This window comes from Schistocerca serialis, chromosome 1 (assembly GCF_023864345.2).
Source record: "Schistocerca serialis cubense isolate TAMUIC-IGC-003099 chromosome 1, iqSchSeri2.2, whole genome shotgun sequence".
NCBI classification, from domain to species: Eukaryota; Metazoa; Arthropoda; class Insecta; order Orthoptera; family Acrididae; genus Schistocerca; species Schistocerca serialis.
In genome coordinates this window covers 813,145,728-813,158,153 of record NC_064638.1, presented here as the reverse complement: position 1 = coordinate 813,158,153, position 12,426 = coordinate 813,145,728, and the positions used below count along the sequence as shown (strand labels likewise).

Here is a 12,426-nt window from a genome sequence, read left to right as displayed (position 1 = left end):
TAATATATGAGAATCATTGTATACAAGAGTGTTTCTTATTGAGCTTATCACAAATTGCGCATTTGGTCAGTATCACATTGTCAGCCTGTTGTATAACCTCATAATATTTCAACTTAACAGTGGATACCGTTAGTCATCTTGGTGTGTAACTGATCGTGACTTCATTTTCAGGGTGTGCTTGGCCTACATAGACGGCAGCCAAGTATTGAGTCCATAATACGTCTGCAAGCACACTGCAGAGGATGGCTTGTTCGTCAAAAGTTCTCAAGAACAAAACTTGTCAAATATATAGTGAAGATCCAGGTACAATCTAAATATATTCCGTTTAATCTATTATGTCTGTATGTTGTGTAGAGAATTAAAACATCCACTCTGACACTTTCATTGTAATTTAACTGTGTTTTGTGGTGTGCTGTAATGGGCCCTAAGAATAATCAGTGGACATTAAATTTTGTACATTTTGAAATATACTGTTATGCTATTTGTTTCCTGCAGCTGTATTCATCACCCTGTTAACTGCTGTTACTTTTGATATCATATTGTGAAGGACAATAGGCAAAGTAAATATAACTTCCATTGTGCTAGCGAACAAAAAATTTATTCAAGAGTATTAGGTGTGCGGTTCAATAATTTTGCTGCCTGTAGTTTGCTTTTTTTGTTGGTCTAGCATTCACCAGCAAATTAAATGTAATTGTTGACATTTTCTTGAAGCTGTGTGTTCCAGAAAAGAAAACCCTTTTGTTTTATTATCTCACATTTATTCATTTCCACTCTATGGGGCGGGGCATGTGTATTTATTTAATTATTTATTTCCTCCTCCTTCTTCTTTCTCTTTTTTTTGTTTGAGGCTGTCTATTTTTCTCATGATAGTTTGCTGTTGGACACCTGTCCTAACAATTGTGCCACAAAGATTCCCTATATCCTACTTTGTTTCATATTACATAAGTTAACTTCAAATGCACCAGTCTAGTCAATAAGACTATATAAACAAAAGTTTAGGATGTGCACACGAGAAGAAAAGACAAGAGCCCTGGATGTGTTGACATTCTTATGTATAGTCCACACTCACTATTTATTTTATGGTCATATTTTCAGTTTTCTTTGCATTCATTCATCCATCCACTCAGAAAGATTTTGCAATAACAACAACAACAACAACAACAACAACAACAATAAAAAGATTAAAAGAGAAGCACTTATAACACTCAGTGTTATCCATACATTTCTTAAATGAAGAGTGTGATGTTTTAATGGAATATGAACTTCATAAACTGACCCTCTTAGAAATCTGTTCATACTTTCTGTTATAATTTTAAATTATTGTGGAAATATTTTACTAGTGGAATTCTGAAGCCAATCAAATAATAATATTGTTTACCTGCCCTCTGAAATGGAATTCCTGCATAACTATAACATTCTATCCCATCAGAATGGTATTTTATTATATGATTTCAAAATCGCAAACAGGAATTGTATAAAAGACTTGGATAACTTCTTATGTTATGGTTGTTAGTATCTTCTTTTCTGTACCAGTGGGACTAGAGAAAAGTTGCTTTGCTAATCACCCATACAGACATTCATTATGTACTACTATATTTAGTTTTATCCCTGGTAAATGAGACTCATCAGTGGTTTTATAGGATATGTAGTAGAGATACGAATATACTAGAACAGGAGGGGAAAATTGCCACCCTTCAGGCGGAGTTAGACAAGGCCAGGGGAGATCTTGACAGGTTAAGGAGGGAGAAGGGTAAAGAGAGGTGGGATGTGACAACAGGCAACAGGAGGAACAGCCCTAGAACTTTGTCTAAGAGCTTCGTGGTGAATGTGGAAAATAGATTTGACCTGTTGCTTCAGTTAGAAGCTGGTGAGCCTCAAGCAGTTGCAGGTGTAGACAGGGCACAACAAACTTTCAGCAGTAAATTGAAAAGTAAGAATGTAGGGAAATCAGTAAAGGGAAAGTAACTGTTGTTGTTAGGTAGTTCCCATGGAAGAGGTGTTGGCCAACTTTTGCTGTATAAAATAGGATCAGATACCAGGTCACCAATTTTTTTAAACCTAGTGCTGGTCTGGAGCAGGTGACAGAGGATTTAGGATCACTTTGCAAAGATTTCATGAAGGAAGACACCATGGTTATAGTGGGTGGGGCAGGTAATAGTATTGACAGAGATCCTGCGTACAGTATAGAGTGACCTGGCAAAGATTGCACCAGTGTCGAAACATACTAGTGTTGAGTTTGTATCTGTTCTTGGGTGCCATGACTGACCTCATTTGAACTCTTCTGTCAAGAGAGTTAATTTGGAGTTGGAACGGCTGCTTATATCGGGTGCAGGATCACACATTGGTGTGGTTCCTGTTGATTCTCTCAATAGGTGGGATTATACTAGGCATGGACCTCACATCAACAGGAAAGGTAAGGGTAAACTGGTTGGGAAAATAGCAGGAAAGCTAAAGGGGGAGGCACTGTCATGAGTGACAAAATACCAGTGGTTATAGGGTTCAGAAAAGACCCTTTTTTAGGGTAGGAAGGACAGAAAGAAACCAAATTTTAAGAGAGTTTAGGACTAAGACAAACCTTCAGTTTGAGAAAGAAACCAAAAAACATAATTCTAGCTTATTACATCAGCATGAACACCTGTTGGTTAAGAATTTGCAACAGTCAGCAAATATTTCAACTCTACTCAATTTTAACTCAGTCAGTGTGAAATGTCAGCTATCTTTATTGCATCAAAATAGTCGAGGACTGCAAAATAAAATTAATGAATTAATTATCTGCATAGATGAATTAAAATCCTCAAACCCAGCTGACATGATCTGCCTCTCTGAACATCATGTGGCCACTGGTATAGAACTTTTAAGTGTTACAGGGTTTAGGTTAGCATCTCACTTTTGTAGAGCAGAAATGGAGAAAGGAGGAGTTGCCACATTCATCAGGAACTGTCATAAATTTAAGAACATAGACATTCATAAATTTTGCCTAGAACAGCATATGGAAGCATTTGCAACAGAAGTAGAATTTCGCAAAAAATCCACCATAATATTAAGTGTATATCGATCACCTGCAGGTAACTTTAATCTGTTCATAAACCACCTGGACGCTTGCCCATTTAACAACCAAAAACAAAGAAATAGTGGTTGCTGGTGATTTCAATGTAGATTTCCTGAAAGACTCTCCCAATAAGAACTTATTTGGTTTAGTAACACTATCATTCAACTTAATTCCCACTGTAAAGTTCCCCACTAGGGTAGCCAATTGCTCACAAACAGCCATTGATAATATCTTTATAGAAAAGTCCAATGAACAAAATTATGTTACAAAACCAGTAGTCAATGGCCTCTCAGACCATGACATGCAGTTCCTTCTGTTAAATGTTAATACTGAACAGGATATAAAATCTGTTAAATCTGAGCTCAAGAGGGTAATCAATAAGCCAAAAATTGATTATTTTAGGACACATTCACTGGACTGATGTTTACAGTGCTCATGGCATGAATGAAAAATATAACACTTTTGCTAATAAAGTGCTTACCTTATTTGAACACTGTTTTCCCCCAAAACTAACAAAGGTTAGAGCAAAGTCTACAAAGAAGCCATGGATTACTCAAGGAATAGGGGTATCTTGTAAAACAAAAAGGAAACTGTATCTGTCAATCCGAAGCAGTTCTGATGTTGATGCTAAAGCACATTACAAGAAATACTGCACAATATTTAAGACTGTAATATGGACATCAAAGCAAGTATATTACAAGGAAAAATAGTAATATCAGATAACAAAGTAAAGACAATATGGGATATAGTGAAGGAGGAGACCAGTAGAACCAGACATGAAGAGGGACAAATAGCATTAAGAGTAAATGATACGTTGGGGACAGATGTGTGTAGTGTTGCAGAACTTTTTAACAAATATTTTATAACTGTTACTGAAAAGGTGGGGTTGTCAGGTTCTGTAGATGCTGCTATGGAATAGCTCAGACCAGACATTTCAAGCAACTTTCATAATATCAATTTGACCCTAACTACTCCAGCAGAAATAATTTCCCCCATAAAATCTTTAAAATCAAAAACATCTAGTGAGTATGAAGAAATATCAACAAAGCTAATTAAAGAATGTGATTCTGAGCTAAGTAACATATTAAGCTACCTGTGTAACCAGCCATTTATCAGTGGAATGTTTACTGAATGGTTGAAATATGCTGAAGTTAAGCCACTGTTTAAGAAGGGAGATAAAGAAATAGCATCAAATTTCCATCCAACTTCACTTTTGCCAGCATTTTCAAAAATTTTAGAAAAAGGAACGTACAATTGGCTGTATAACCATCTTATCTCAAATAACATACTGTCAAAGTTCCAGTTCGGATTTCTAAAGGGTTCTGATATTGAGAAGGCTACTACACTTACAGTGAAAATGTGCTTAATACATTAGACAAAAAACTGCAGGCAACCGGTATATTTTGTGATATGTCAAAGGCATTTGTCTGTGTAAATCACAATATCCTTTTAAGTAAATTAGAATATTATGGTGTAACAGGAAATGCTGCAAAATGGTTCAAACCTTCTATCTCTGGCAGGAAACAAAGGATGTTATTAGGAAAGAGACATGTATTAAGCTATCACGCATCACCCAGCTGGGAAGTAATTACATGTGGGGTCCCACAAGGATCTATTTTAGGGCCCCCTTACTTTTTCTTGTGTATATCAATGACCTTTCATCAGTAACATTACCAGTTGCCAAGTTTGTTTTGATTGCCGATGATACAAACATTGCAATAAATAGCAAATCAAGTGTAGCCTTAGAAATATTGGCTAATAAAATATTTGTGGACATTAATCTCTGGTTCCTAGCCAATTCTTTGTCACTAAACTTTGAAAAAACACACTACATGCAGTTAAGAACTTGTAAGGGGTGACCCATGAGTATATGCCTAACATATGACAACAAGCAGATAGAAGAAGTGGACAGTGTTAAATTCTTGATATTACAGCGTGATAATTAATTCAACTGGGAGGAGCACACCACAGAACTGCTGAAGCGTCTTAATGAATCTCTATTTGCAATGCGAATTGTGTCAAACATTGGGGATATAAAAATGAAAAAGCTGGCATTCTACGCTTACTTTCATTCCATAATGTCATATAGGATTATTTTTTGGGGTAATTCATCAGCCAAGCTAAAGTTTCCTGGGCACAAAAACCTGCAGTAAGAGTTATATGTGGTGTGAACTCAAGAACATCCTGCAGAAGCCTGTTTAGGGAACTAGGGATACTAACTACTGCTTCCCAATATATTTATTCCTTAATGAAATTTGTCATTAAAAATATATCACTTTCTCAAACCAACAGCTCAATTCATGGAATCAATACTAGAAATAAGAATAATCTTCACAAGGATTTAAAGTCACTTAGTCTTGTACAAAAAGGTGTGCTATTCAGGAACACACATTTTCAATAACTTGCCAGCAGCTGTAAAAAGCTTAACAACCAATGAAACTCAGTTTAAGAGAAGCCTAAAGGATTTATTGGTGGCTAACTCCTTCTACTCCATTGATGAATTTCTCAGTAGAACCAACTGATGTGTGTGTGTGTGTGTGTGTGTGTGTGTGTGTGTGTGTGTGTGTGTGTGTGTGTAAGTACTATCTAACTTCTGCACCATTTCAGTGCAGTAATGTGTTCATTGTAAATAATTATTATAGTAGTTCTATTACATGTTTATTACCTTGTAAATTAAAAAAAAAACTTTTTAATTCAGTGCATTAGTGTTTGTAAAATGATTCTTTCATACTGTGTTCATCAAAAGAAATGACAATCATTCCACTTGGGACCTGTGGAAGGTTCATTAGCTTATTTGTTTCAGTTGTAAATATTTTTCATGTATTATTGTTCTTCTGAAATGTTCTACATCCTGGAGGACCTCCTCACTACTGATCAATTGGAATGAAAGTAAATCTAATCTAAAATCTAACCTTCTGTAAGAAACCGGGAAATGATATTTGCTACTCAATTAACACTTGTAAATACTACGGGGTCTCCCTGCCATTCATGCCATATGACCTTAGTGTACTTTTTAGAACAAAAAGTGGTAGATTGGCAATATACCAGTTGTATATTGGCAATATATTTACATTTACCTTTAGTGCAGTAACACAGGAGACACTATTCAAAACATTTCCTTCAAGCATTTATTCCAAGTAGAACATTAATTATTATTACTTTCTAACTTCATTGTACATTCTGTTGCTAATGCAGCTATATTATTCACATTTCTCACGATTTGAGACTTTAATATGTAGGTATTGACACCCCCCCCCCCCCCCCACACACACACACACACACACACACACACATTTTTTTAAAAAAATGTGCTCCCTTGGGAATTCATGTCCCAGGATTTGTACACTTCTCACCAACACATTAATATAGAACTGAGCATCATTATAGCAGATGCATTTTTTTCAGGCTTGGTGGCGAGGAATACTGGCACGCCGCCTTTATTGTCAATTGAAAAAGCATCAAAGTGTTAAAGACCCATTGGATTTCTATCGTGAGCATGTGAGTATTAATAAATGAATTGGTTTTAATAGTTCTTGCTTTTATTTTATGTCAAAAACACTCATAATCAACTTATCCAAGACTATTGGTATTTCTAGATACTATTACATTGTCCATTGCCTTAGACTCAACATTCAATACTAGCATTATTTTGTGCATTCAGTGACCATCTGAGACTACAATGATGGAATATTTTCAACTGCAGAAATTAAAGAGTTGGGTTTAAGACATCCTCAGCCTGTAGGTAAGCCATGCATTGGTAGAAACACAAACAGACACATACATACACACAAAATTCAAGCTTTCGCAACAGACTGTTGCCTCATCAGGAAAGAGGGAAGGAGAGGGAAAGACGAAAGGAAGTGGGTTTTAAGGGAGAAGGTAAGGAATCATTCCAATCCCGGGAGCGGAAAGACTTACCTTAGGGGTAAAAAAGGACGGGTATACACTCGCGCACACACACACATATCCATCCACACATATACAGACACAAGCATGCATATATATATATATATATATATATATATATATATATATATATATATATATATATATATATATATATATATATAATATGGAAGGAAACATTCCACGTGGGAAAAATTATATATAAAAACAAAGATGAGGTGACTTACCGAACAAAAACGCTGGCAGGTCGATAGACACACAAACAAACACAAACATACACACAAAATTCAAGCTTTCGCAACAAATTGTTGCCTCATCAGGAAAGAGGGAAGGAGAGGGAAAGACAAAAGGATGTGGGTTTTAAGGGAGATGGTAAAGAGTCATTCCAATCCCGGGAGCGGAAAGACTTACCTTAGGGAGAAAAAAGGATGGGTATACACTCGCGCACACACACACATATATCCATCCACACATATACAGACACAAGCAGAATGTGTCTGTATATGTGTGGATGGATATGTGTGTGTGTGTGTGTGTGTGTGTGTGTGTGTGTGTGTGTGTGTGTGTGTGTGTGTGTGTGTGCGAGTGTATGTTGTTGTTGTTGTGGTCTTCAGTCCTGAGACTGGTTTGATGCAGCTCTCCATGCTACTCTATCCTGTGCAAGCTTTTTCATCTCCCAGTACTTACTGCAACCTACATCCTTCTGAATCTGCTTAGTGTATTCATCTCTTGGTCTCCCCCTACGATTTTTACCCTCCACGCTGCCCTCCAATACTAAATTGGTGATCCCTTGATGCCTCAGAACATGTCCTACCAACCGATCCCTTCTTCTGGTCAAGTTGTGCCACAAACTTCTCTTCTCCCCAATCCTATTCAATACTTCCTCATTAGTTATGTGATCTACCCATCTAATCTTCAGCAGTCTTCTGTAGCACCACATTTCGAAAGCTTCTATTCTCTTCTTGTCCAAACTATTTATCGTCCATGTTTCACTTCCATACATGGCTACACTCCATACGAATACTTTCAGAAATGACTTCCTGACACTTAAATCAATACTGGATGTTAACAAATTTCTCTTCTTCAGAAACGCTTTCCTCGCCATTGCCAGCCTACATTTTATATCCTCTCTACTTCGACCATCATCAGTTATTTTACTCCCTAAATGGCAAAACTCCTTTACTACTTTAAGTGCCTCATTTCCTAATCTAATTCCCTCAGCATCACCTGAGTTAACTTGACTGCATTCCATTATCCTCGTTTTGCTTTTGTTGTTCTTCATCTTATATCCTCCTTTCAAGACACTGTGCATTCCGTTCAAATGCTCTTGCAAGTCCTTTGCTGTGCTCTGACAGAATTACAATGTCATCAGCAAACCTTAAAGTTTTTATTTCTTCTCCATGGATTTTAATACCTACTCCGAACTTTTCTTTCGTTTCCCTTACTGCTTGCTCAATATACAGATTGAATAGCATCGGAGAAAGGCTACAACCCTGTCTCACTCCCTTCCCAACCACTGCTTCCCTTTCTTGTCCCTCGACTGCTATAACTGCCATCTGGTTTCTGTACAAATTGTAAATAGCCTTTCGCTCCCTGTATTTTACCCCTGCCACCTTCAGAATTTGAAAGAGAGTATTCCAGTCAACATTGTCAAAAGCTTTCTCCAAGTCTACAAATGCTAGAAACGTGGGTTTGCCTTTCCTTAATCTTTCTTCTAAGATAAGTCGTAGGGTCAGTATTGCCTCACGTGTTCCAGCATTTCTACGGAATCCAAACGGATCTTCCCCGAGGTCGGCTTCTACTAGTTTTTCCATTCTGAGAGAATTTCGTCTGTCTCATACATCTTGCTCACCAGCTGGTAGAGTTTTGTCAGGACTGGTTCTCCCAAGGCTGTCAGTAGTTCTAATGAAATGTTGTCTACTCCTGGGGCCTTGTTTCGACTCAGGTCATTCAGTGCTCTGTCAAACTCTTCACACAGTACCATATCTCCCATTTCATATTCATCTACCTCCTCTTCTATTTCCATAATATTGTCCTCAAGAACATTGCCCCTGTATAGACCCTCTATATACTCCTTCCACCTTTCTGCTTTCCCTTCTTTGCTTGGAACTGGGTTTCCATCTAAGCTCTTGATATTTATGCAAGTGGTTCTCTTTTCTCCAAAGGTCTCTTTAATTTTCCTGTAGGCACTATCTATCTTACCCCTAGTGAGATAAGCCTCTACATCCTTACATTTGTCCTGTAGCCATTCCTGCTTAGCCATTTTGCACGTCCTGTCGATCTCATTTTTGAGACATTTGTATTCCTTTTTGCCTGCTTCACTTGCTGCATTTTTGTATTTTCTCCTTTCATCAATTAAATTCAATATTTCTTCTGTTACCCAAGGATTTCTACTAACCCTCGTCTTTTGACCTACTTGATCCTCTGCTGCCTTCACTATTTCATTCCTCAAAGCTACCCATTCTTCTTCTACTATATTTCTTTCCCTAAATCCTGTCAATTGTTCCCTTATGCTCTCCCTGAAGCTCTGTACAACCTCTGGTTCTTTCAGTTTATCCAGTTCCCCATCTCTTACATTCCCACCTTTTTGCAGTTTCTTCAGTTTTAATCTACAGTTCATAACCAATATATTGTGGTCAGAGTCCATATCTGCCCCTGGAAATGTCTTACAATTTAAAATCTGGTTCCTAAATCTCTGTCTTGCATTATGTAATCTATCTGAAACCTTTTAGTATCTCCAGGGTTCTTCCATGCATACAACCTTCTTTCATGATTCTTGAACCAAGTGTTAGCTATGATTAAGTTATGCTCTGTGCAAAATTCTGCCAGGCAGCTTCCTCTTTCATTTCTTAGCCCCAATCCATATTCACCTACTAAGTTTCCTTCTCTTCCTTTTCAAATGGTCGAATTCCAGTCACCCATGACTATTAAATTTTCATCTCCCTTCACTTCCTGAATAATTTCTTTTATCTCATCATACATTTCATCAAGTTCTTCATCAACTGCAGAGCTAGTTAGCATATCAACTTGTACTACTGTAGTAGACATGGGCTCCGTGTCTATCTTGGCCACAATAATGCATTCACTATGCTGTTTGTAGTAGCTTACCTGCACTCCTATTTTTTTATTCATTATTAAACCTACTCCTGCATTACTCCTATTTGACTTTGTATTTATAACCCTTTATTCACCTGACCAAAAGTCTTGTTCCTCCTGCCACTGAACTTCACTAATTCCCATTATATCCAACTTTAACCTATCCATTTCCCTTTTTAAATTTTCTAACCTACCTGCCCGATTAAGGGATCTGACATTCCACGCTCCGATCCGTAGAATGCCAGTTTTCTTTCTCCTGAATTGTGTGGATGATGATTTTCTGAAAGTCTAATGGTACATCTCCAGTCTCATATTTTACACATCAACATGAACAGCCGTTTTGTTGCCACTTCCCCAATGATTTTTGAAATTCTGATGGAATCTTATCTATCCATTGTGATTTATTTTATCTTAAGTCGTCCAAAGCTCTCTTAAATTCTGATTGCAATATGGGATCACCTAACTCTTTTCTTGTCAATTCCTGTTTCTTCTTCTATCACATCATTCTCATAGAGGACTTCAGTGTACTCTTTCCACCTATCTGCTCTCCCACATGCATTTAACAAAGAAATTCCCGTCACATTCTTAATGTTACCGCCCTTTCATTTAATTCCATTGAAAGTTGTTTTGACTTTTCTATATGCTGAGTCAGTCCTTCCAACAATCATTTATTTTTTGATTTCATCACTTTTTTGATGCAGACATTTTGCCTTAGCTTCACTGAAATTCCTATTTATTTCGTTCCTAATGAATTGTATTTCTGTATTCCTGAATTTCTGTGAACATTTTTTTCTTCTTTCTTTTGTTAATAAACTGAAGTATTTCTTCTGTTACCTATCTTTTTTCCCCCCTTTTTGTGCCTAAGTTTTTCTTTCCAGCTTTTGTGCTTGCCCTCTTTAGAGATGTCTATTTCTCTTCAACTGACCTACCAACTGAACTATTCATTATTGCATTATCTATAGCCTCAGAGAAATTCATGTCTCTCTTCATCCCTTCGTACTTCTATATCCCACTTATTTCCACATTGATTCTTCCTGACTGTCTCTTAAACTTCAGCCCACTCTTCATCATCACTGAATTGAACAGAGTATTCACCAGTACAAGCTGAAATTTATTGCATATCTTAGTCTTTCTTCTCTCTCATTCGTACTACCAAGCCCATATTATCCCGTAACCCCTTCATCTACTCGTCCTACAACTGCATTCCAATCCTCCGTTACTATTATATTTTTATACTCCTTTATGTACCGAATTATCTGTTCAGTGTGCCTGAACTATTGTCACTGTTGGTTGGGTGTTGATTCTGATGGGAACAACCTTAGCACTGATCTGTGCACAGTAACTCTCTCTTTGCCCCACCTTTGTATTCATAACACATCTTCCCTCTTGGCAGGTCTCTGGAGATCCGAACAGGAGACTAGTCTGGTATCTTTTGCAAATGGAGAGATCATCATGACACTTTTTCAGTTACAGGCCACGTGTCCTGTGGATATACATTGTGTCTTAAATGCAGTGGTTTCCTTTGCCTTCTGCATCCTCATGCCGTTGATCATTGCTGAGTCTTCTGTCTTTTGGCGGGAGCAATTTCCCACAACAAGGGAATCTGCCCCGTCCTCGGCACTCTTTGACAAGGCCATTGTCAGAACTGACTTGTTATGCCAGAAGTATTTGGCCATCATTGCTGATGATTTTTATTCAAAATTTAAGAAGTGGTGAGGTTCAGACTTCACTTAAAGGCTACTTTTCTAAAATGCTTCATCTAATATCAGTACCAGTCATTATAGCATGGCTCAGTAGATCAGCACATATATTAACAGTAAATAGGTGTCTTGTATGCTGCCTATTTTTACAGTGTCCGTACTCAAAAGATTACTTTGTAATTGGATGTGGGTCACAACATAGGTATATGAATCCCTCATTCGAATAGGTAGCGGTGTGGGATCTTCCAGGTCTATTGACTCTTTGCAATCTGAGTGGCTTCTTACAAGGGAATAAGTCAATGACAGGGTCTAGCTGAGGTTTATCAGGTCTCTGTGGTTGGAGACAGAACAGAGTTAGGTATCAGACTAGGGAGGTAGAAATGTAGGAACGAGCTCTTGGGTTGGTAATTTGGTCTGATTTTATTACTTCTTCCTAAGTTTACCTGTACATGTTGAAGGGCACACACCCTGAGTCATAATTTCAATGAGCGTAGAACATAGAGGGGGCTTACTAGATACTCAAATTACTAGAACAGATAGCCTGCATTGTCTATCACTTGCACTCGAATCATGAAAATGAGCCAGTTTCTTATTGTTCAAATAGACTCTCAAGTTCTGTTACGCATCATATTGTAAGTGACAATCAGTCATAGTCATGAGAGACTAACTACCCAC

General features: G+C 37.5%; 1 protein-coding gene across 1 annotated transcript in view; it reads left to right on the top strand.

Moving 5' to 3' along the window:
* LOC126484220 (ras GTPase-activating-like protein IQGAP1) overlaps positions 1–12,426 on the top strand; it is a 350,623-nt gene that overhangs the window by 202,379 nt on the left and 135,818 nt on the right. The window contains exons 17-18 of the mRNA XM_050107637.1: positions 172–303; positions 6,455–6,547. Coding sequence (XP_049963594.1) covers positions 172–303; positions 6,455–6,547 — 225 coding nt within the window. The remainder of the gene's footprint in view (positions 1–171; positions 304–6,454; positions 6,548–12,426) is intronic.